The sequence below is a fragment of the Megascapheus bottae genome, chromosome 10 (genome assembly GCF_031878675.1).
Source record: "Megascapheus bottae isolate mThoBot1 chromosome 10, mThoBot2.hap1, whole genome shotgun sequence".
NCBI lineage: Eukaryota > Metazoa > Chordata > Mammalia > Rodentia > Geomyidae > Megascapheus > Megascapheus bottae.
Genome location: NC_143518.1, coordinates 11,985,456 through 12,010,353, shown reverse-complemented (window position 1 = coordinate 12,010,353; position 24,898 = coordinate 11,985,456). Strand labels below are relative to the sequence as shown.

The following is a 24,898-nucleotide window of genomic DNA, read 5'->3' as shown; positions in this document are numbered from 1 at the left end:
TCAACATCCCAATGTCATTCTTTAAAGAAATAGAAGAGGCAATCCAAAATTTCATATGGAATAATAAAAGACCCCGTATAGCAAAAACACTTCTTAGCAGAAAGAACAGCGCCGGAGGAATTTCAATTCCAAACTTTAGACTCTATTACAGAGCTATAATTCTCAAAACAGCTTGGTACTGGCACAGGAACAGGCCTGAAGACCAATGGAATAGAACTGAGGACCCAGATATTAAACCACAGACCTATGGCCACCTAATCTTTGACAAGGGAGCCAAAAAAATAGAATGGAAGAAAGACAGCCTCTTCAACAAGTTGTGCTGGCAGAATTGGTTAAGCACCTGCAGAAAACTAAAGCTGGATCCTTCTTTGTCACCTTGCACTAGAATTAACTCCAAATGGATCAAAGACCTGGAGGTAAAAGCTGACACACTGAAAACTCTACAGGAAGGAATAGGAGATACACTAGGCCTCCTTGGCACAGGTCGAAACTTTCTTAATAAGGACCAAGAATCACAACAAATCAGAGAAAGGCTGGATAAGTGGGACTGCATTAAACTGCAGAGCTTTTGTATGGCAAAGGACATAGCTAGTAAACTAATCAGGAAGCCTACAGAGTGGGAGAAGATCTTCACCAACCAAACAACGGACAAAGGCCTCATATCTAAAATATATATCAACAACTCAAAAAAATTGAATCACTCCAAATCTAACCTCCAAAGTAACAACCATCCCATTAAAAAATGGGCCAAAGACTTAAAGAGAGTCTTCTCTGAAGAAGAAACAAAAATGGCCTATAGACACATGAAGAAATGCTCAACATCTCTGGTCATAAAAGAAATGCAAATCAAAACAACTCTAAGATTCCACCTCACTCCAGCTAGAATGGCCAGGATCAGGAAAACAAATGACAACAGATGCTGGAGGGGATGTGGCCAGGAGGGATCACTACTACACTGTTGGTGGGACTGCAAACTCGTTCAACCACTATGGAAAGCAGTGTGGCAGTGCCTCAAAAGGCTAAACATAGAACTCCCCTTTGACCCAGCAATTCCACTACTTGGCATTTACCCAACCACCCAGAAACAAGGACATACTAAACCCACTAGCACAACCATGTTCACTGCAGCACTATTCACCATAGCAAAGATATGGAACCAACCTAGATGTCCCTCAGTTGATGAGTGGATCAACAAGTTGTGGTATTTGTACACAATGGAATTCTATGCTGCTGTCAGAAAGAATGACATCGCCCCATTTGTTAGGAAATGGAAAGACTTAGAAAAAATCATATTAAGTGAAGTAAGCCAGACTCAAAGGAACTTAGGCTCAATGGTTTCCCTCATTCGTCATAATCAGTAGAAACCTTGGGCTCTACTAGCAGAGATTTGCAATAGAGCAAAATCTTGATACATAAGGACATATAATGTGAAGCTAATTGAAAGGACCTCCAGGATAGTGAAACAAAAGCCATATAATGAATGATTGTTGTCCTTAATGTACTATGTTGTCTCTCATCTCCTTTGCTGTCCCTTGGTTATCTCATATTGGTATAGTATCTCACTTTGTTATCTGATTTATTGAATTTATTTGTATTTGGATATTTGAAATTTGATAGGGAAGGGGGGAAAACCAAGACGGGTGGGGGGTGTGGGGGGGAGGGATACGGGTACCAAGACATGTGAAAGGGTATCAATGTATGTGAATTAATGCACCTTCTATCTGGCAAATATCATGTAACCCTTTTACTAATTACAATAAAAAAAGAAAAAAAATAATATAGGTGTGATCAATACACTTGACCCAAATTATTGCACAGAAAGGATTAAGGATGCAATTAGTGGTTGAGGACTGCTGGGCTGTGTTTCTGGAAGCATGAGTTCGATTCAGACCCAGCTGTTCCTATTTCTGGCCCCACGCTCTCCCTTTGTGTCACTTTTCTTCCAGTGGGACCAGGCGTTGAAGTACAATCCAAGCTGAATTACTACTTTATTTAATCTCTAAATCTCGACACCTTGCAATATTTGCTCCTAAAAGTTTATGGCCCAGTCACATAAGGCTTAGAACCACTAGTAAGGGCTACTTTCTGTTGACAAAAATTTATATTATAGCCAAGTAAGCTGTACTCTTTAAGTTTGTACACAAAGAGACCTGGATGATCTTGTATCCTGATTGAGATCTTGCATGGCATATTATATCTTTTACTGTGGCAAGGTAGTCCTGACTTCCAGGTAAAATATGCTTCCAAATGCTAAGAATAAAAAGTTCAATAAATTATTTATTCCACTCAGACAGGAGTTTGCTCAAAATATCCATATTGAACAATTATAGAAGCCTAAGAAATTTCTACTTTCTTCCTTAAACTTAGTCATAAATGATTGAATTCCACAGAGGGCACTGTGGAGGAAACGTCACAGGGGCTATTTCCTGTAGTAAAGTCATCTTCTTCCTCTGTGTATCATTTCCATCACCATATAATAAGTGAAACACCATATAATAAGTGAGGTCTTCTACTCTCATGCAAATGCATGTTATTTACCTTGACTTATTATTATTTTTCCCTTTTTATCTTACCCAAGGCTGTAATCTCATCTCTCTTCTTAAATGGTATCATTCCCATATTCTTCCAAATCTCCAAATAACAAATACCAAAGAGGACTAGATAGAAAACCATGGGACCTATGTTTCTTTGGGTCTGGCTTAATTTATTTAGTATGATTTTTTTCCAAGTCTTTCCATTTCTTTACAAATGGGGTGATACCATTCTTTCCCATGGAAACACAAAATCCCATTATATACTACATTTTTAAAAATTTAATCATTGTATTTTATTGTCGGGGTGATGTATAGAGGGATTATAGTTACATTCATCAGGTACTATACCACATTTTATTGAACCATTCATCTATTGAGGGACATCTGGGCTGATTCTCTGCTCTGATAAATACTTGCAATGAACACAGTTTTCCTGGTAGCTTTAGTATGGCCTTGGATGAGGTCATTTGGGTAAATACCCATGAGTGGGATTGCTGAGTGATAAAGAAGCTCTATGTTTAGCCTTTTGAGGAATCTCCATATTGATTTCCAGAGAGGCTGAACAAGTTTACATTCCTACCAGTAATGTAGTAATATCACCTTTTGGCCACATCCCTGCCATCAGCTGTTATTATTAGTTTGTATCTAGGATAGTACTAACAGAGGATCACAATAGCTCAATAGCTATATATATATGACCATATAAAATAATGCTAATCAAAATGAACTCCAAGGTATGGAAACAAGTTGTGTGTGTGTGTGTGTGTGTGTGTGTGTGTGTGTGTGTGTGTGTGCTCTTTGCAGTTATTTCTCTTTCTTTCATTTTTCTTTCCTTGGTGTATCACCTGTTTTCACTGTTTTTGATTTTTCTACCCTTTGTCTTTTATATAATTTCATCTGATTTGTGTGTGGTAAGGGAATTGCAGAAATGTTGAGACAAAGGACAAAGGATGAACCAGTATAACAACAATACTCATAAGCCACTACATTGGAAATGAACCTTATAATTTGCTGAGGAGGGAATTCTGGGAAAAGGGAAAGCAGGAGAAAATGAGAGAGGTGATAACAATGTTCAACAAGAATTTTACTCATTTCCTTTCTTATGTTACTATGACCTCTCTGTACATCACCTTTACAACAGTAATAATAAGAGGATTAGGCTGAAATGTGAAATGCCACTTACAAGAAATCTCCAAATCTTGGCACCTTGCTGCAATTGCTACTGCTGAATTATAGCTCAGCCACACAAGAATGCTTTTGATTAAGAGCCCCTGCTAAGGGTGGCTAGGTTGCGGGGGAAAAATTGTATGCTCTCATGTTCAGGTTAGAGAGTGATGTTCAGAACAGAGTAGAAGGAATAAGAAACATTTTTTCATTTTCTTACATGAGTCAGTAGGATAAAGATGAGTCATACGATAAAGATGAAGTATATAAAAGAGATTATAAATGTTTTAAAGTGACTAATTGGGTAAGTGACGCTCTAGTCGATAGCCTTGAGCTGAAGAACTCAGCAACAGCACTTAGGCCCAGAGTTCAAGTCCCATGAAAGACAACAAAAAAAAAAGGAAAGAGCAAAGATTTGCAATAGAGCAAAACCTAGATAAATAAGGCCATAAAATATGACGCTAAGTGAAAGGACCTCTAGGCTCTAGGATATAGAAACAAAAGCCATATAATGAGTGAGTGTTGTCCTTTTTCTAGCACTTATTACTTGTACAATGGGTGTGTGAGGGTCATTGTGCTATTTCCACACATGACTATAATGTACTTTGATCATATTCACCCCTGTTAACCATTCTTGTCTCCTCTCCCTGGTATATCCTGGAATTCCTTAAGTTTTAAAGAGACAGAGAGGCTTAAGCAATAATGTTACAGAATAGAATAAAAGTCACAAGTGAATAGCAGAATCTGTTTTCAAATATTGTTTGGTCCAGCAACAAGAACTGCCTTGTTCACTGAATCCCTATTTTAAAAGTTTACTGAATGTGTGGGTGTATGAATGTATGGAAGGATGCATTCTTACCTAGGAAAGAGTGCCCCAAACATCCAGAAACTCAGAACGCAACATCAGGAGTATTTAGAGTAACAATAAAACTCCTACCTTTGCCTAACTTTAAAGTCAAGAGCCTGGGCACTGTCCTTGGGAGTTCTCAAGGTCTAGCGCTCTACCACTTGAGCCACAGCACCATTTCTGGCTTTTTCTTTTTTTTCTAAATTTTATTTTATTATCAGAGTGATATATAGAGGGGTTACAGTTGCCATTTCTGGCTTTTTCTTTTTTTTCTAAATTTTATTTTATTATCAGAGTGATATATAGAGGGGTTACAATTGCCATTTCTGGCTTTTTCTGTGTATGTAGTACTGAGGAATAAAACCCAGGGCTTTGTGTATGCTGGACAAGCACTCTACACTAGGCCACGCTTCCAGCTGAAAGTCCCTACTTTTAAAGGGAAACTTCATACACCTTCACGTGCATCTGGTGATGGGAACAGTGCTCAGTGTTTTGAGGAATACAGTTTCTCTAGTTAGCATCATGATGGATTTCAACTTATTTTATCTTATTTTTAAAAAAATTTTATTGTCAGAGTGATGTACACAGTACACTTACATATGTAAGGTCGTGAGTACATTCTTGTTGGAAATTGTCACCCCTTCCCAGGTTTATAAAATTTCCCTTTAAAAGTTTCCTCCAATGTATAGTGATAGAAATACAAAGCATATCATATTCCTCCATTTTAACTACACAAATAGCTTTGGAGATGCATATATACTTACACATGCTTAGAAGTTTTTGAGACACAGGCAATAAACTTTTTTTTTTTTTTTTGCCAGTCCTGGGGCTTGAACTGAAGGCCTCGGCACTGTCCTTGGGCTTTTTCCCTAAGGGCTAGATCTCTGCCACTTGAGCCACAGCACCACTTCTGGCCTTCTCTATGTATGTGGTACCAAGGAATTGAACCTGGGTCTTCATTCATGCGAGGCAAGTACCCTACCATGAAGCAAAACTCCCAGCCAACCCAAGTAACTCTTGATAGGGAATATTTTAAGATGGTCAAGGATCTAGAGTAGGAAAGACATCCAGTTCTATTTAATGCTTATCTTGTGCATGTGCTGTTTGATTTCAAAGTAGAAATAAGTGGCTATTAATGACACTTAAAAAAAAAACAAAAAAATAAATCAAGATGAGCAGGGGGAGGGTGGAGGAAAATGGGGACCATGACATGAGAAAGGATATCAATGTTTGTGAAGTAATGCACCTTCTATCTGGTGAATATAATGTAACCATTCTATTAATTACAATAAAAATATATGAAAAAAACAAACAAAAAAATTTTCCTCCAATAGCTACTGTTGTTTTTTTCTCTTTCCCTCCCCCCATTCCCTTCTCCAGTTGTAGAGTTTATTTCCAACATATGAGTTTTATAAATAATACTACATATGGTAGACATGAGAAAAATCAAGACTCAAGTGTTGTCCATGGTATTTCTTAGTAATATGTAAATATTTTACATAATGAGCAAGGAGTCTTTCATTCACATTAACATTATAAGTAACTTTTTTAATTTAAGTAGCAGCCTACAAGCTATAGATTTGGTCTTCCAATTCACTTCTGATCACCTTCTACTTTATATTTGCACTCATCACCATAAGACTATGAAATATTTCAATCTTGCATTTCTCTAATCTTGGAAGTTTAAAAATTCATAGGACAAAATTAGAAGCTGTGTAGGGGTATGGTAGAGGAATGCTAAACTTTAAGTGATAGAAACTTGGTTCCAGGACAGTGACTATAACATGCTTAGTTTATTTCTTTATGTATGTATAAAATGATGGATAGATAAGAAAGGAACCTACTATGTAATATAACATTGTAAACAATAGTTATGTAAAAATTAATAAATTTTAAAGTTTATAAAATTATTGAATTATGAATTAAAATGCATATCTAAAAATAAATAATATGCATACACAAAGATACATTTATATGTCTATATATGTATAGGTTTATAGCTAGTATATACACAATAATATATGATATATGTATATATATCATATATATTGTATATATTCATATATGCATATATAATATATTCATATATTGTATGCATATATGTGTATTTATAACATGTATATATATACATTTTTTTTGCCAGTCCTGGGCTTAAGCTCAGGGCCTGAGCACTGTCCTTGGATTTTTCTCAAGGCTAGAGCTCTACCACTTGAGCCACAGCACCACTTCTGGCTTTTTCTAAGTATGTGGTACCAAGGAATCGAACCTGGGTCTTCATGCATGCTAGGCAAGCACTCTACCACTAGGCCAAACTCCCGGCCCTATATACAATTTTTGAGTTAACATCTTCATGGATTTCAATGTATTTTAGCATGTATGAATTGTGAATTTTACATGCTTACATGCATGAATTATATACATTATATACACATGAAACCCATACATGTTCATGTACATACGTGCATCTATATACATATACATTCCAGGATATACCAGGGAGAGGAGACAAGAATGGTTAACAGGGGTGAATATGATCAAAGTACATTATAGTCATGTGTGGAAATAGCACAATGACCCTCACACACCCATTGTACAAGTAATAAGTGCTGGAAAAAGTGTACAAAAATTATGAATATTAATTATTCATGTTATTTCATTGAAGGAAGTGTTCAGGCATAGGTTATGTTTGAAGAAAATGATTCTGGCCAGAAAACACCATTTCTTGTATCCAGAAAGCTTTCACACCTTGGACTCTGATCTCTGTCAGAGGGAATTAAGGATAGACCAAGGATGTTCCCCCATCACTCATTTCTTGATCGTAGCTAACTGGCTGGAGCATCAAGGAGGAGGTTCAAGAGCACAGTGCTTCTTAGCAAGATCCTCATTTGTGTGTGGGGTATGAACGATGGCTCCTCCAACTGTGTTCACTGGAAAGGCAGAGAATTCCAGTCAATTTTGTAGAAGCTTTAACTTGGTTTTCCTGGGATTGAAGACTGGTAAGAATTCATCATTAACACTGACTCAATATTGTACAAAATTGTGGAGCCTTTTGCAGTAACAGTCAGTGGAGGCTCCACAAGTTATGCAAGCTTCTCCAATTTCATTACCATTAGAAACCACCTGTACAACCTCCTGTGGCTTTATTTTCTGAACCTACAATGCAGAGGCTCTTGAGCCCAGGGAATATTGTAACTGGGGATAGCATAAAACTTGTGACCTATGAGAAACTGTCCTCTTCCTAGAATATCCTAGTCTTAGTGGCGAATCCTTTGCTGCTTGCAAAACCCTATATTTGTGCTGTCTTATAGTCACGGAGACTTTCTCTTTTCTACCTTGCTTCCTCTCAGAGGCATTTCACTCAGAAGTATGTATTGCCATCTCTTGAGCAGGTTAAGATTTTTAAAAGCAAAATAGAAGAAGAAAAGTAGCTTGTAGGTAGAGTCTCCTTTGGTCTCTGTTCCAAACCTTTCCTGAGACTTTATCTTAATTCATATGAGTGAATGAAGGAAGTACGTGTTTTAAAATATCTTACATACTTTGAAAGATCAAAAAATGTGAGTTTCATAAGTTAATGCGTGTGTATGCAGAGAATACTTTACATGCGGGAAATGGTAGCTGCTAACAATAGTTGACTGTAAGCCAAAGAATGACAGCACTTAGCCACCAAGATTGGGTTTACTTTACACTGGGAGTCATTTCTATTACTTAAGTTTATCTAACCTGTGCATGTATGTTTCCTAAATATTAAAGAAAATGTTGTCTTGAATCACAAAGACAGCGTAATAGATTGAAATCATAGTGTGTGTGTGTGTGTGTGTGTGTGTGTGTGTGTGTATCTGTCTGACTATATGTCTGTGTCTTTGTGTGCCAGTTCTGGGGCTTGAATTCAGGACCTAGAATCTCTCTCTGAGTTTTTTGGGGTTTTTTTTGTTTTTTTTTGCTTAAGACTAGCCACAGCTCCACATCAACAGCATTTTTCATAATTAATTGGAGTCCATGGATTTTCCTACCAAGGATGGCTTTGAATTGTGATCCTCAGATCTCAGCTGAGTAGCTAAGATTACAAGCATGATCCACCAGCACTCTGCATTACAGTAATTTTTACTAAGAAAAAAAGGGTTGTATATGCCTGGTGCCAATGGTTCACATTTGCACACTAGCTATTCCAGAGGTGGAGATGAGAAGGATTGATTGTGGTCAGCCCCGGCAAAAATTCAGAAAAATGGCCTGGTGTGGTGGCTCATGCTCCTACTACCTAACGAATGGAACTGTAACCCCTCTATATATTATCCTGACAATAAAATAAAATAATTTTTTAAAATTCAGGAGAATGTATATGAACCTTTGGATTATATCTTCTGTTTCAGTAAAGAATGCCTTTGGGATTTTGATGGGGATTGCATTGAATTTGTGTAATGATTTTGGCAGTGTGGCCATTTTCACTATATTGGTTCTCCCTACCCATGCGCATGGGATGTCTTTCCATTTCCTGGTGTCTTCTTTAATTTCTTTTGTTAGGCTTTTATAGTTTTCATTAAATAATTCCTTTACATCTTTGGTTAAGTTAATTCCTAAGTATTTTATTCTTTTAGGGGTATTGCAAATGGAATGATTTTCTTGATTTGGCTTTCTGTTTGCGTATTGTTGGCCTACAAGAAGGCTACTGAATTTTGCAGGTTGGTTTTGTATCCTGTCACTTTGCTAAAGTAGTTTATTAATTCTAGGAGTTCGGGAGTGGAGCTTGGTATTCTTAGTATGTGGCTATTAGATTCAAACAGTACAAGAGCAAGGACTCAATATTTGCATATCCAATACTATGGACATGGTATTGGAAATATAAACACAACTACATAGACATAAAAATCTATGACTCTAATTGAAAGGACCTCCAGGATAGTGAAACAAAAGCCATGTAATGAATGATTGTTGTCCTTAATGTACTATGTTGTCTCTCATCTCCTTTGCTGTCCCTTGGTTATCTCATATTGGTATAGTATCTCACTTTGTTATCTGATATATTAAATTTATTTGTATTTGAATATTTGAAATTTGATAGGGAAGGGGGGAAAACCAAGACGGGTGGGGGGTGTGGGGGGGGAGGGAAACGGGTACCAAGACATGTGAAAGGGTATCAATGTATGTGAATTAATGCACCTTCTATCTGGCAAATATCATGTAACCCTTTTACTAATTACAATAAAAAAATTAAAAAAATCTATGACTCTATAGACATAATGTTTTATTACATAGATTAATATATATCTATGACATACAAACCATCAGCCTAATTTTAATTATGTTCTAAAATCTAAGTGCCAGTGGTTGTATATTGACATTCCCTTCTTGAATACTTGTTTAATGCATCATTTGACATATGATGTAAAAATCAATGTTAATAAATTATTTAATAAAGAAAAAGAAAAAAATTAAGAGAATGTATTGTTTGACAATGATTTCAAGCAATAAAAAGATGGCTTTGGTGGCAACCATTTATCATCCTAGCTGTAGCCAGGAGTCTAAATAGAATCACAGGCCATGTGGCCCTGGACAAAAGTGAAACACTATCTGAAAAACAGGAATGACTGGATCAGATGGCAGAATGCCTGCCTAAGTTCCAAGTTCAAATCCTAGCACCAAAAGTAAGTAAAAAATAAACAAAGTAAAGTAAATAAATGAGGCTACTTGGTTTATAGGAACATGTAATGAATAAATTTGTTCCAACAGAAGCATTTGGAGCTTTGTTCAGTTGTTTTACTAGAAAAAATAAAATAAAATAATGCTGGATCCTAAAAATTGACAGTACATTCAAACTGAGATTTAATACTTAAAATTCTGTATGCATAGAAACAAACAGTATATTAAGAAAAGTACTTAAGAATATTAAGAAGGAATCTACTTGTATAGTTTACTTGACAATTCAGCAAAACTCAGTCATTACAATATTGTCCCATCCTCTTTTGTGGTTAGCTGTGAAGAAGCTTAAGCCTTATTCATCCTGTGAAAAGGCACATTTAGAAAGACTATTTTAAACCCCTAGAAATGGCACATGTTCTGACAGATGATTCTGATTGCCCTTGGTCTACTTGAAATGCAGCTTCCAGAATTGTTTTCTGTGCTGAATGTCTGTAGTCCCTGGGGAAAGGGCTACTGTAAAGCTCGCCAGACAGCTGGTGACTTAGAATTGCTGTACTAGAACTGGGCCACTAAATTCACACTTCTAATGCTTTTCAGAAGTCAAAATTTTAGTTCTCAAAGTATTATCAGCTCAATGCAGCTGAACAAGGATGGAGCAAAATGATAGAGTTAAGCTTAATTGCTCTGTAGACGAGGTAACAGCAAGTGATAAACTTACATCAATTCTATCATTTTTCTGGCCTTGATTGTATTATGCTGTGAAAACAGAAATAATGGTTAGCAAGTCCTCTATTAACTCAAACTTTCAGTACATCTTAGTTTAATTCAGAGATGACCTGATTGCAAAAAACAAATGGTAGACAAAAATTTATTTTATAATAACTAAAGACATCCAGATAAAGATTTTGTTTATCTTTTTATTATCTTTGTCATTGTACAAAGGAGTTGCCATTTCACAAGGCAGTTTATGACTATATTGCATCCAGATCACTGTCACCTCTTTCAACATTGTCACCCACGCCTCCCAAACCACGCCTCCCTTCAATTTCCTTAATTTTCTAAGCTATGCATTGGATTCTTGACTGCATTATCTCCTGCTATTCATTTGTCTACCCCTATCCACTCCACTTTCAGGTACCCATTTCATGATGTTTATTTTGCTGAACTTTGATTTTTATAAGGAATTACACTATTTGAGTTCTCCCTTGAACCTACCATATTTTAGCTAATACTTTTGTATACACTTGCATATATTCACTGTATTTATTAATTCCAGGTTCCACATCTGAGGGAAAACATGCAAACTTTGTCTCTCTGGGCCTAACATACTTTCCTTTACCATAATTTTTCCAAGTCTCTGCATTTCTTTAAAATAATACAATATCATTATGAAGTGTGAGTAAAATCCCGTGTGTGTGTGTGTGTGTGTGTGTGTGCATGTGAGTGTGTGTGTCACACTTTCTTGATCTTTTTTTTCCCATTGAGGAGCATCTCAGCTGATTCCATATCTTGGCTTCAGTGAGTGCTGCAATGGATATGGTTGTGCTTGTGGTTTTACTGTATCCTACTGTATAATCTAATGGATAAATGCCCAGGAGTAGAATTGTTGGATCAGAGTAAGTAACCTCCATATTGCTTTCCAGAGTGGTTGGACAAGTGTACATTCCCACTCTCGGTGTTTTAGGATTTTCTTTGGCTAGACCCTGATCGACATTGTTTTATTGCTTGTTTTCTTGGTAATGGCCATTCTAACTGGGTGAGGTGAGGTAGAATCTCAGTAGTGTTTTGATTGGCATATTCTTTATTCCCAGAGATGCTGAGCATTTCTTCATGTGTCTTTTGGCCATTTTTACTTCTGAGACATTTCTGCCTACTAAAGAGCGTAGTCAACAAACAAAAAAGACAGCCTATAGAATGGGAGAAGATTTTTACCAGTTACATGTCAGACAAGGACCTAAAATGGAAACTATATCATGGTTCAAACCTTATATCCTCAAAGAAGCAACAGCCCAATTAATAAGTGGGTCAAAGAAAAATTTTAGTAATTTGACTCCTTTCTCTTTGGTTACTTTAACTAAGAGCTTATTAATCTTCTCTATCTTTCCAAAGACCCATTTCTTTGTTTCATCCTTTTTTTTTTTTTTTTTTTTTTTTTTGCACCAGTCCTGGGCTTGAGCTCAGGGCCTGAGCCCTGTCCTTGGACTTTCTCAAGGCTAGGGCTCTACCACTTGAGCTTCAGCACCACTTCCAGCTTTTTTTTTATGCATATGGTACCGAGGAATCAAACCCGGGTCTTTGTGCATGCTAGGCAAGCACTCTACCACTAGGCCAAACTCCCGGCCCGTTTCATCCTTTTTGTATCATTCTTTCTCCACTTCACCAATTTCTTCTCTACTAGTTATTATTTCATTTGTCTATGTATTTGAAGCTTGGCTTATTCTTGTTTTTCTAATAATAATATTAAGGTATTATGATTATATTATTTGAGATCTCTGTTTAATTTAAGCACTCATATCTATAAACTCCGTTGCTTTTGCTGTATCCTTAAAGGTTTGGATAAACTGTGTTTTCATGTTTAAGTAATTCTGGGAAATTTAAAAATCTACATCCACCAAGGACAACACTGCAATGGAGGAACAAAGGGTAAACAAATAGAGCAATGATACTCACTGGAAACTGTGCTGAAAATGAAGAAGTCAGTGTGTGGGGAGGTGAGGAGAAAACTCAGAGAAAAAGGGAAAAGTAGCATCATTCAAAAGAAATTATACTCAATATCTGATTTATATAACTGTAACCCCTCTGTATATCACCTTTATAATAACATTTTAATATTTTTGAAAATCTAAAAGGATATACATTCTGAAATTATTAGCCATCATTTGCTCTTTCATCTCATATTTTTAATGGGTACTCTAACTAATGGAGCATTATTCTGAATTCCATATAAATATATTTATATATGTTCAATATTTGTGTGTTTGTATGGCTTGTATAATATCTTACTACTGATTTCTAATTGTAACCCATTATGACCAGAGATAGTATAAGAAATTATTTTTATTGTTTTATGTATTGAGGCTTCTTTTGTGGCCTAAAAGGTAATCTATTTTGGAAAAAGTTCCATGCATTGCTGAGAATGTGTATTCTGTACCTGTTAGGTGCAATATTTTGTTAAGTTAAGTTATTTGATCTATCATGAAATATAACTCTAAACTAATTTTTGTGTGTGGATTATCTGTCTTCTGATGAGGGTAGAGGATTAAAGTTATCTGAATATATTGAATCTGGATCTAACCATCCCTTCATGTGCAGTGATATTCATTGTATAAAACTTGTTTCAGCAACAGTTGATGCATATATTTCTAGTTTGTTATATTGCCTTGATTCCCTTTTAATATATAGTGATATTCTTTATTCCTCAAACTAATTTTTGCAGAAAGTTTTTTTCTGTCAGATATAAGTACAGTTATTCCCTGTACTTCCCAATTCAGATTGCTTGAAATATTATAAATTCTTTCAGTGTCAGTCTGTAATTGTCTTAGTCTTTATCGCTAAAATGAGTCACTGGCAGACAAGAAACCATTGGATCTTATTTTTTTATTTTTTTGCCAGACCTGTGCCATGAACTCAGGGCCTGTGCACTGTCCTTGGGCTTTCTCAAGGCTAGAGCTCTACCTCTTGAGCCTCAGCACCACTTTTTTCTATGTAAGTGGTACCAAGGAATCAAACCTGGGTCTTTGTGCATGCTAGGCAAGCACTCTACCAGTAGGCCAAATTCCTGGTCTTGGATCTTATTTTTTAATCTGTTTAGCACTCTATGTTTTAATTAGAGATTTATTATTGACAGGTATTTCCTCATTTCTCTCTTTTTCATCTAAGAATTTTACTAGTTATTTACTAGTATTTTCTACTTTTCATACTGTACTGATAGAATTAAATTTCTTCTTTTGTGTGTAGTATCCTGTAAGAATTTTCTGCATTGCTGATTTATGTATTGCTTCAGTTTAATTTATTAATGGGAGACTTTCATTTCTCCTTCAGTTCAAAAGGATAATTTTGCAATATCCAGTAATGATCTTAATTTACTTGTTTATCATAAATCTTTTGTTTCATGGTTTGAAATACATCAGTCAGTGCTCTGCAGCCTTTAAGTTATCTGCTGAGAGGCCTTCAGCTATTCTAATAGATCTGGTCTTCTGAGGCTCCTTTCTATGTAGCCTTACACTTTTCTACTGCAGCGTCGCACCTTCTTTATGTGTTTTGCAATCTTTGCATTTTACTACAACATGGTATGGAGAAATTCCTTTTCTGGTCAAGTCTATTTGGTGTTCTAAATGTCTCCTAGAATTCAATGACCATTTATTTCTCCATTTGGAAAACTGTTGCTATAACTTCATTGAATAGTTTCAATAGCATTAGTCCTATATCAACTTCCTCTTCCATACTCACAGATCTATAATTTTGGCCTTTCAATTATATTCTCAACGTTTTGAATATTGTGGTCAGTCATGATTGCTTACTTTTCCTTTATGTTTGTCTGAATATATTAATTCCAACATTGCCATCAGTTCTTGATTTTTTTGTTCTTTTATTTGATCTGCTCAATTGGCAATCCTTTCTTCTGAGTTTTGTGTACAGTTTGTCCTATCTTCATTTCCAGAATTTCTAGTTGTTGTTTTTTATTCAGACTTTCTAACTCTGCTCATTCAAATTGAGTTCTTCATCCAGGTTTTAAATTGATTACTTTATTCATCTGTTTATATGAATCCTCTTTGAGGTCTCTGATTAGTTTTAAATCTACACTTTTAGATTGTTCTCTTTCCATTCCTATTATTTCCATACATAACGAAAGGTTGTCAGTAAATGTTGCCTCCTCGGTAGCTAGTCCTGCTCTACTTTCATGTGAGAGATTCCAGTGTCTTTTGTAGAAACATGCCAATCCTGGGTTTTAATTATAATCAAATGATTACAATGAAGATGCACTAACTCTGTTTATAAAACTCTGACTACAAATCTAATCATCTTCAGGAGCCATCTGTGAAGCTTCTCAATTAATGCTATCAGAGAACCAAGATCTGAAGAATCAAAATCCACAGTTTGCTTCATAACAAATAATGGGTGTGTTGCTTGAGGCAATAAAAGTAATCTTTTCAGGCATCATGAAAGTTTAAGTATATAAGCATGCTTTTAACAGAAATATGTGGAATCTTCTGTTTTGTTTTGTTTTGTTTGCTTTTTAGTGCTAGAGTTTTAGCTTAAAGTTCATACTTGGTACACAGGTATTCTACCACTTAAACCATGTCCCCAATGATAACTATGTTTTATAAATGTGAAGATTTGGAAAATCCTCTAAATTTTAAGATTTTTCACTGTAAACTGCTTGTAAAATACAGCCTATTTTATGAATACTATGAAGGAGGCACTGATCAAAGCACTTGACATGGATTTGTTCCTCTAGCCTTTGTAATAAACTTTTTTCTGAAGTGGAAAGAGTTACAAAAGGCTAGTAATTTGTTGAAGGTCACACAGCATAAGAGACAAAGTTGTTCTTGGTCTATGTTATTCAAATCCTTTTCTTTAAATGTTTCTCTACAGAAATATCAAAATGATGTGTGAAAATATATTGCCTTATAAAGATTCTTACAGTTTGTAAAACAAAGCTGCATACAGATATTCATAGCACATTTGAAAGCTAGTAGATATATGTTCTTCACATTTTATGCTTGTGTATTACAGGAAAACTACACATATTTCTTTATGAATGTTATTATTATTCCTGGATTGAATGGAAAAATTTGATGGTCAAAATAATTGGAGAATAAATACATACTATTAATAATAACAGTTAGAATTATATTTTCAATTTGATTTACAAGGTAATAAGATTTGTTCTTATATTTATTCTTCCTAGCTCTCTGGACTCATAATATAACTCATTTATACTGTACTTTAAAATACCATAAAAAGAGGCATAAGATTTGCACTTTGTTATTTAGTGTCTTAGACAGTACTGGGGCTTCTAGTAGTGTCCTCTTAGAGATGGTGAGCAGGCATTTCAAGGATTTTTTTTTTCTTGCAGAAGGCAGTGTGTCAGGGGCTGTAGTAGCATATAAATGAGTTCTGAATGTATACTAATTAGTTAAGGCCCCTGGAGAGTAGCCAGATGTTGCTTATTAAAGGAAATAAAATGATAGGTCACAGAAATAAGTCATTTCAAAGCTGATTTTGAGAGACCTTTTCTGACAGGACAGAGGAAGCAAACACAGTCACAGGCAGAGGAATCATGAAGTGCAGGTAAAATGGATGAAAGGGAAATGGTAAACAGGGCTATTATTTGAGACTTGTTTCATGGAAAGAGTTTCCCAAACAAAAGGGTGTTCCCAAACAAAAGAGTGATATCTCTTTGGGTTTTGATATTTTTAAAAGCTAAATAATTATAAAAATAATTTTGGTTTTCCTTGGTGAACTTACATTCTCTCTCTTCCATTTTCACTTGCCCCACTTCTATTTGGCTCTGACACAATTCTCTTCTCTAGAAAAATCTGTCTTGATAATGTTATTCACTGTCAAGATCCAATCATTAAAAGAAAAAAAATGTATGAAGCAAAATAAAGGGAATCAATGATGCATTGCTTGTTAAATTTCCTAGGCCATGGTCTCTTTGACAATCTACTGAGGCTTATGGAACCTTCGCTGAACTGTATTTTCAAGTGCATACATTAAAATCCTGTTTGTTGCAAAAGAAGCCACAAAGCTACCTATCTTTCATCTGTCTATCTACCTACCTACCTACCTACTTATCTATCTGCACTACATACCCGTGAAATAACAAGATAACCACCACAAATTCAAAGCATGGAAATTTTGGCACTTACTAACACTGTACAAAAATTCTCCTCCCTCTTTTTAAATTTCAAACATCTTTATTCATTTGTGTGAGAAATGCACTATGCCAAAATTTATCTTTCAGTCTGTCAGGCTTAACTGAAAAATCCTGTGACATGGGTCACAGCATTTGTAAAAGTCGAATGTAACTGTAACCCCTCTATATTATATTATCCTGACAATAAAAAATGAAATTAAAAAAATTTTCACATTTTAAAAAGTACAACCAGTAAAATGCCAAATGTTGTGTCCATTAATAAAATGTAAATTGGGACTATACATGGATGTTAAAATATAAACACTATCTGAACACCAAGAAAACCATGGAGAATTCAAAGCTAGTAGTTTAGAAATAGGTTTGTAGTTTGCAACAAACAAAGGCAGCTAGTACTAACATAACTGTAAGGACGATAGCCTGTTGATTATAAGGATCAATTCCAAAGTCAAATACAAAATCATATTTCAAGTTGAGAACTATCATTTTGACAGGTATATCCAATAAACAGCACAATATGCAATAGAGCTGGAAATCTAGACTACATGAACAGGACATGTTTTTCATATTGGTAGCAACACACTTTCTCCATTGTTGCAACATTGGGAGCAGGCTCCCATCCTGTCCTGTCTGTTCTAGCTATTACCAACACAATAGTATTCTTATTATTCCCTAACATCAAAATTTCATTCTCCAGCATCCTTAAAGAGACATACTGACTACAGTTTCCTGAGGCCATCAAAACTGAGATGTTGATAGAGTCCAACAAATGAAGGTGAAAATTTCTTCCTAAAACAGAGCCACCTTCTATGTTTGGAGCCAAGGTGACAACACCACACACACACACACACACACACACACACACACACACACACACACACAATTGTTTTTGCAAATGTAGCTTATTTGTAATGTGTTGTTTCAAAGAAGCAAATATCACACTGAACATTCAATCAAAATGTTTTATCTTTGGATGAGGATAGGTATTAGTTGCATTATTACCCAGAGGAAAAATTTCAAATGTGTTTCATTTTTCACATCTAAATTTAGTTGTAGGTAGAAGAGTCCAGCTATGTCATCTTTAGTAGTAATTATGGCTATCAGGTTGTCAGACAATGCTTTTTTTTTTGCTTTGTTTTGTTTTTTCTAGTGGATTTTTTTTTCATTGTCTAGGTAATGTATAGAAGGATTACAATTATATTCGCCAGGTAGTAGGTGTATTACTTCTCACACATTGATACCCCTTCTTATGTTTTTGTCCCAATTTTTCTCCCCCACTCCCCCAATCATCTTGTTCTTCCCCCTTCCCTTTCCTATTTCAAATAAACAAATATACAACATACCAGGTAACAAAGTCAGATACAGTAACAATATGACATTAACCAAAGGGCAACAAAGGAGAAGAGAAATAACATAGTACATTAAGAACAACAATCACTCAAGATAAAGTTCTTGTTTCCATATCCTAGAGATCCTTTCATTTAGTCTCATCCTATATGACCTTAGGTATCTAAGTTTTGCACAAGAAGATATGGTACTTGTACACAATGGATTTCTATGCTACCATCAGAAAAAAAAATGACATTGCCCCATTTGGAAGGAAGTGGAAAAACTTGGAAAAAATCATATTAAGTGAAGTAAGCCACACACAAAGGAACATAGGATCAATGGTTTCCCTCATTTGTAATAATTAGAACACACCTAGGACTTGCCTGGCAGAAGATTACAACAGGCAATGCTTTATGTGAGAATTTTATTGTATTTTGGGCTGTTTATGTATACACCTGTCAAAATGCTATTCTACCATTGGGAAGTTATAGACATTGAAAAAAGTTTGAGACATTGAAAGAATGTATTGGCCCTTTGTTAGTGATTTGATAATGTATACATACATATATATTAACTCCACTTATCTTGGAAAATAATATCCCATGTCATTAAAGATTGAACCTTACCAATTGTTTCTCATATTCACAGCAGTCAGCCCTGAGCTTCAGAATGTTAAATGATGCTAATATGAAGATGTTGTAGAGAATATCTAGGCCACTTTGGAAACACTATGTGTTTCCTTAGACTATAGAAAGTTGGGTGAATAATACCATTCATTTGTTTGGCGGGGTGGGGGAAATGAAAATTCCTAATAGTGTCAGAATCAGATTATTCTAATTGTCCTGTGGTTTGTTGTTTAGGTTCATAACACAAGAGAAGAAATCCTGAGTTCTTTCTGTGCCTAGCAGAAGACTTCCTGACATGGTGTGGAGCCACCTAGAATTGTACACTAACCCTGCCCATCTTATCTGATTTATCTGGGCTTATTGTGTCTCCTAATGTCTGTATTAGTATATTCTTACTATCAAAGTATTTGTAAAACTACTAGTTTGGCAGCTATTGTGCTTGGACTAATTTATCAGAGTCTTTTGTTTTGTTTTGTTTTGGGGGTTTTTTGTTGTTTGATGAATTCTTTTTAAATGCATGCTTTGGTTGCTGGGGAGACTGATAATATCAAGTCATTTATTCCTGCCATATACAGCTTCTATTAATAGATAAATGGGGTTAACATGTGCAGAATTACAATCTCTACTTTCAGCTAGTCTTTCACCTTTGAATGTTTTAAAGTCGATAAAGTTTAGCCATATCACTTCAGCTTACCTAGCAGTGCTTTCACTTGAGCCTGTCTTTTTTTCCTCCTTTTCTGATGTCCCATTTTTGTACCTTCTTTACCAGTTAGAAAAATGCAGACATCTCTTTTTCCTCAGATTGGGCTTTGAGATGCTTTAGTCTTCATTTTTTTTCTATCTTGATCATCTCTCTCAAACCATATTATACATATTATCTTAATCATCTCTCTTGATCATGATCAGCTAACCATATTATACATGGTTTCCGATGCTCATTATAATCTTCAGTGGATCCTATGTCCCTTCTTCTCAGTTCAGATTTTAATAAAATACATGACACATTTATGGACACACAGTGCAGCATATTAGGCACTAGAGAGAAAATCTAGACTAAGGAAACATGTTCCTGCTTTCACACAGCCTTTAGTCCTCTGGATTAATGTCCTTGGACAGATATGCATAAAGAAGCATATCTTTGGGAGAACAGCAAAACTTTTCAAAAGAGGTGATTCTCCAAAACCAATGTCAGAATTAGAATGGGGAAATGTTCTTGAAATACCAGCATAAAGAGAAAATAGCAGAAAAGGAGGAAAAGACCAGTAAAAATCAGAGAGGGCCTTATAATTCAGTGAAGCACACAGGGAGGTAGCTCAATCTGGAGAACTCTTGCAACCACAGTGGGGTGGGTTGTAAAGTAGCAACATTCTAAGACCAATACGGAAAGCCCATGGGAAGTCTAGATTGGGCAGACTGAATTTTCACTTCTAAAAGATTAATCCGGCTATAATAGAGAAAGAGGCAAAGCCAGATAATGAAATCTTTAGAAGAAGTTCTAATACCCAGCTCAGGAACAATACTAGTTAGGAAGGAAAAATCTAAGTCTTGATGTTTGTTTCATCTCTACCTGCCTATAGACCCTTACAACACTACATCTTTAAGATTTGGTTTCTAAAACTTCCATGAAGGGGCTCTGCATTGCAGCCCATTTACTTGAAAATTTCCATTTTTTATTCCAGAATTATTACAACATCCTCTATTAACTGACTTAAGAATGTCTAATTTCCATTTTCTTCTTCCAACAGCATAAAGGTGTGCTGTCATATTCCCTTTATCCATCCCAACCATGTTGGGTTATTGCCAAATGTGTCAAAATTACATTTCACCTCTTCTTCTAGTTCACAACTTTCATAGTGTTGGCTCTGCCCATTTTCTCTGCCAAACTCTTACTGCCGCTCTCATTCTTCCTTCACATGCCTCTGGGTTCACCGACTCACTGAAATCCTTACACATAGAATATCTTTCTCTTCCATATCCACTCATTAAATATTGTCTTAACAGACAATATGTTGGAAATGAACTTCACAATTTGGAGGGGGGATTGGAGGAGAGGGAAACTGTAACTATAATTCCTCTGTACATCAACTTGATAATGAAAATTAAAATTAAAAAAAGACTCATTTTCGGTCCGTCATCCCAATCCTAGATGCTCCCAAACAGAATTAGTTTTTCCTTTCTTTCTGTGTTCTAATTATTAATCTAATTGAACTTCTTCCTCATATTTGACTATTTACTAAAGTTTGTTTCCTGTTCAAACTAGTAAGAATTAGGTAAGAGTCTCACACTACGTTACAAATTTCTGAGAAGTAGGGAGAATTGTCATTGTTATTTGTATGTTGAATATCATTCATGTTCAATGGAGAAGGACCAGCATGGCTCAAGTCATCTAGAGCTCCTTCCTAATAAATGTTAAGTCCTGAGTTCAAACTCTAGTACTGGTCAAAAAATTCAAACCAAAACACAAACAAATAGACATTAAATGAGCTTTTATATAGTAGTGGAGTGATCAAACCTCAGAATTGTAGGCCTCTAAAGGTCAGATACTCAAATGAAGCTATAATATTCTAGATTGATCAGGTACATGAGAACATTTTATTACCAGCATTAATTTTGTTTCTGTGGTGACTAAATAAATCTCTAACGATTTTAATAACAAATGGTCAATTTCATGCTGAAAGCTGAGAACACTTTCTAAAGTGTTTACTGAAGATCAATTATGGGATTTTGTGTTTGATTATGTTTGCATGTGAAATGCTGGGGATAAAACCCAGGGCTTCATGCACAGTAAACACATGAACTATACTGAGCCATTCCTAACCTTTAGTCTACATGTGCAACTATAAATAAAATAGATCCCTCTTCTAGAAGGACATGAGATTTAAGGATCTCTACATTAAAAAATTGCAAAGCATATATTTATTAGACTGAAGAACTTTGTTCATTCTTGTATCAATAAGTTATGGGTCATCAAATTTGGAAGTGAATCAAAAGTAGGCTCAGATGAAAAACCAGTAATCGATAATCACAGTAGATATCTTGGAAGTAAAATACAAAAAAATAGAAATAGTTTTTATTATGTTATAGATGACTGATGTTTATTTAGAGATTGATAGACTATCATTGTGTGTGTGTGTGTATGTGTGTGTGTGTGTGTGTGTGTGTGCCCACACTTGTCCTGGTGTTTGAATTCAGGGTCTAGGTGCTGTCCTTGAGTCTTTTGTGCTTAAGAATAACACTCTAATATTTGAGCCACAGCTCCACTTCCAATTTATTAGTGGCTAAGTGGAATTAAGACTCTCATGGATTTTCCTGAATTAGATGCTTTTTATTTTATTTATTTTTTTATATTTTATGGTATTTTATTGTCAGGGTAATGTATAGAGGGGTTATAGTTGCATTGGTCAGGTAGTGGATACTTTACTTCCTAAATATTGATACCATTTCCCATGTTTTTGACCCCCTTTTCCTCCTTCCATTTCTTCTCAATCATCTTTTTTCCCCTTAACTTCCCTATTTCAAATAAACAAATAAACCTATATACAATATACCAGGTAACAAAGTCAAATATAGTAACAACGTGAGATAAAACTTAAGGAGGAAAAAAGAGAAAAATAACTTTAAACAGCACATTAAGAACAACAGTCACAAAGCTAAACCTCTTGTTTCCATACCCTAGAATTCATTTCACTTAGTCTCATCCTATATAGCCATATGTACAAAGCTTTTGAGCTATTGTGATCCTGTGCTAGGAGAGTCCTAGATGTGTATTAATTATTACAAATAAGGGACACCATGGAGCCTATGTTCCTTTGGGTCTGGCTTACTTCACTTAATATGATTTTTTTCCAAGTCTTTGCATTGAGTGATGTTGTTCTTTCTAATGGCAGGATAGAATTGCATTGTGTGAATTCATTATATCTTGATAGATATCACCCCTTTCAACATTCTCACCCATCCCTTCCTTAACAACAAAATTAAGTTTTTAAATTACAAGTTATAAGTTATAAAAAGTTATAAAAAGTTATGAATATTGTATCAACTAACCATCTATCCTAAAGCTAGTTATCTCCTCTTATTAATATCTAACAGTCCTTTAAATTTTTCCTAATGATACTATTATTAAATAATACCAATACTATATTCACATTTCCTTAATTTTCATCAGATGTCCTTTTTCTATCCTAGGATACCACACTGAAACGTAGTCAATATGCTATCTTGTGCTTCTCCTGACTGTTTTTCTCAGACTTTGATTAGTTTTTGATGACTCTGACAGTTTGAAGGCAAAATGAGTGGGAATCTTGTATAGGGTCTTCCAATCTAGATTTGCCTGATGTTTTTCTCAAATTAAACTGGAGTTTCTGGCTTTTAGAAGCAACACCACAGATTAAAAAGTGTTCTTCTTATCCTGTATATCAAAAAACACATATTACTCATAGGAATTGCCTCTGCTAATATTGGCCTTAACTACCTGCCTAGGATAGGACCTGTCAGATTGTTCCAATATAAAAGGACTTTTAATCCATCTTCTCTTAGTTTTTACTTTTATTTATTTTCTGCTGCTGTGAAGGAATTCAAAGCTGAAGGCTTTAAGGGGTATGTTTTAGACTTTATTTTAAAAAAAAATTAGATGCTTTTTAAACCACCTACTTCAAGTCTCAGTTTCCTGAGTTGTTAGGATTACAGATGTGACCCACCAGTGCTTGTCAGTATATACTGTCATTTATATATATATATATGTATATATATATAAAACAATAATAAATTTCCCAAACTGGTATTTTTCATAACTTTTTTCCTCAGTATTACTTTTCTCTTTAGTCTGGGACGTATAATAGAAATGTTAAGCCGTATTAATTACATTTATTGAATTCTAGTACATGCCAAGCATTATTCTAGGGACTGGAAATATGCAAAACTTAATTTATGGTCTCCAGTTGTTCTTTGAGACCATACAGAGTTGTTTCTCCTAAAATGCACTTGTCTGCTGTTGAATACACTACAATTAAGCCCAAACTCTTCTAATTCATAACCTCCATTGTGTTGGCTCTGAACTTTATAAGCTGCATTGTTGCAGGGGAAAAAATAGGAATACATTAGTAGAAAACAATACTTGTGTAGTAAGCTCTGAGATTTCTTTTTCCTCAAAGCTAGGTAGAAACTCTACAGTAGGGAATTATTCTGATTTACTGAAAGGTAATTACTAACATTGGATACAATATAGAAAATAGTAGAAGACACAGATGACAGTAGATTCAATCACAGAAGAAAGTAGATTAAAATAAAGAAAATAAGCCAGACACCTAGTGGCTGTCTCCTGTAACTCCTAGCTACTCAGGAAGCTGCAGTCTGAGGATCATTATCTGATGCCAGCCCCAGATGAAAGTTTATGAGACTATTTATTTACATTAAATAACTCAGAAAAGCTGGTAATGGTGCCATGGCTTAAGTGATTAAAAAATAAAAACAGGCCTTATTCACAAAGAGCCTCAAGAACAGTGCCCAGGTACTGTGTTCAAGCCCCAGCACTGGCAAATAAAAACAAGTACAATAGAGAAAATGTAGAAATATATAAATTATAAGAATGTGTGCATTCAGAAAAGTTAGCAAGTATTTTCCAGATATCTGTATTCATATGTAAAGATCAGTGCTTTGCAATTTAACTAGATTTTGTTGTTTGTTTGTTTTTTCACAATCTTTTCTAAGAATTGCCCTGGTGGAGAATATTCCTGAAGGCCTTAATTATTCCGAAAGTGCACCATTTCACCTACCACTTTTCCAAGGCTGGATGAATTTACTCAACATGGCCAAAAAATCTGTTGACATTGTGTCTTCTCATTGGGATCTCAACCACAGTCATCCATCAGCGTGTCAGGTAAGCTGC

General features: G+C 35.2%; 1 protein-coding gene across 1 annotated transcript in view; it reads left to right on the top strand.

Moving 5' to 3' along the window:
• Pld5 (phospholipase D family member 5) overlaps positions 1–24,898 on the top strand; it is a 241,380-nt gene that overhangs the window by 102,306 nt on the left and 114,176 nt on the right. The window contains exon 3 of the mRNA XM_090340203.1: positions 24,721–24,889. Within this exon, the coding sequence (XP_090196329.1) occupies positions 24,721–24,889 (169 nt within the window). The remainder of the gene's footprint in view (positions 1–24,720; positions 24,890–24,898) is intronic.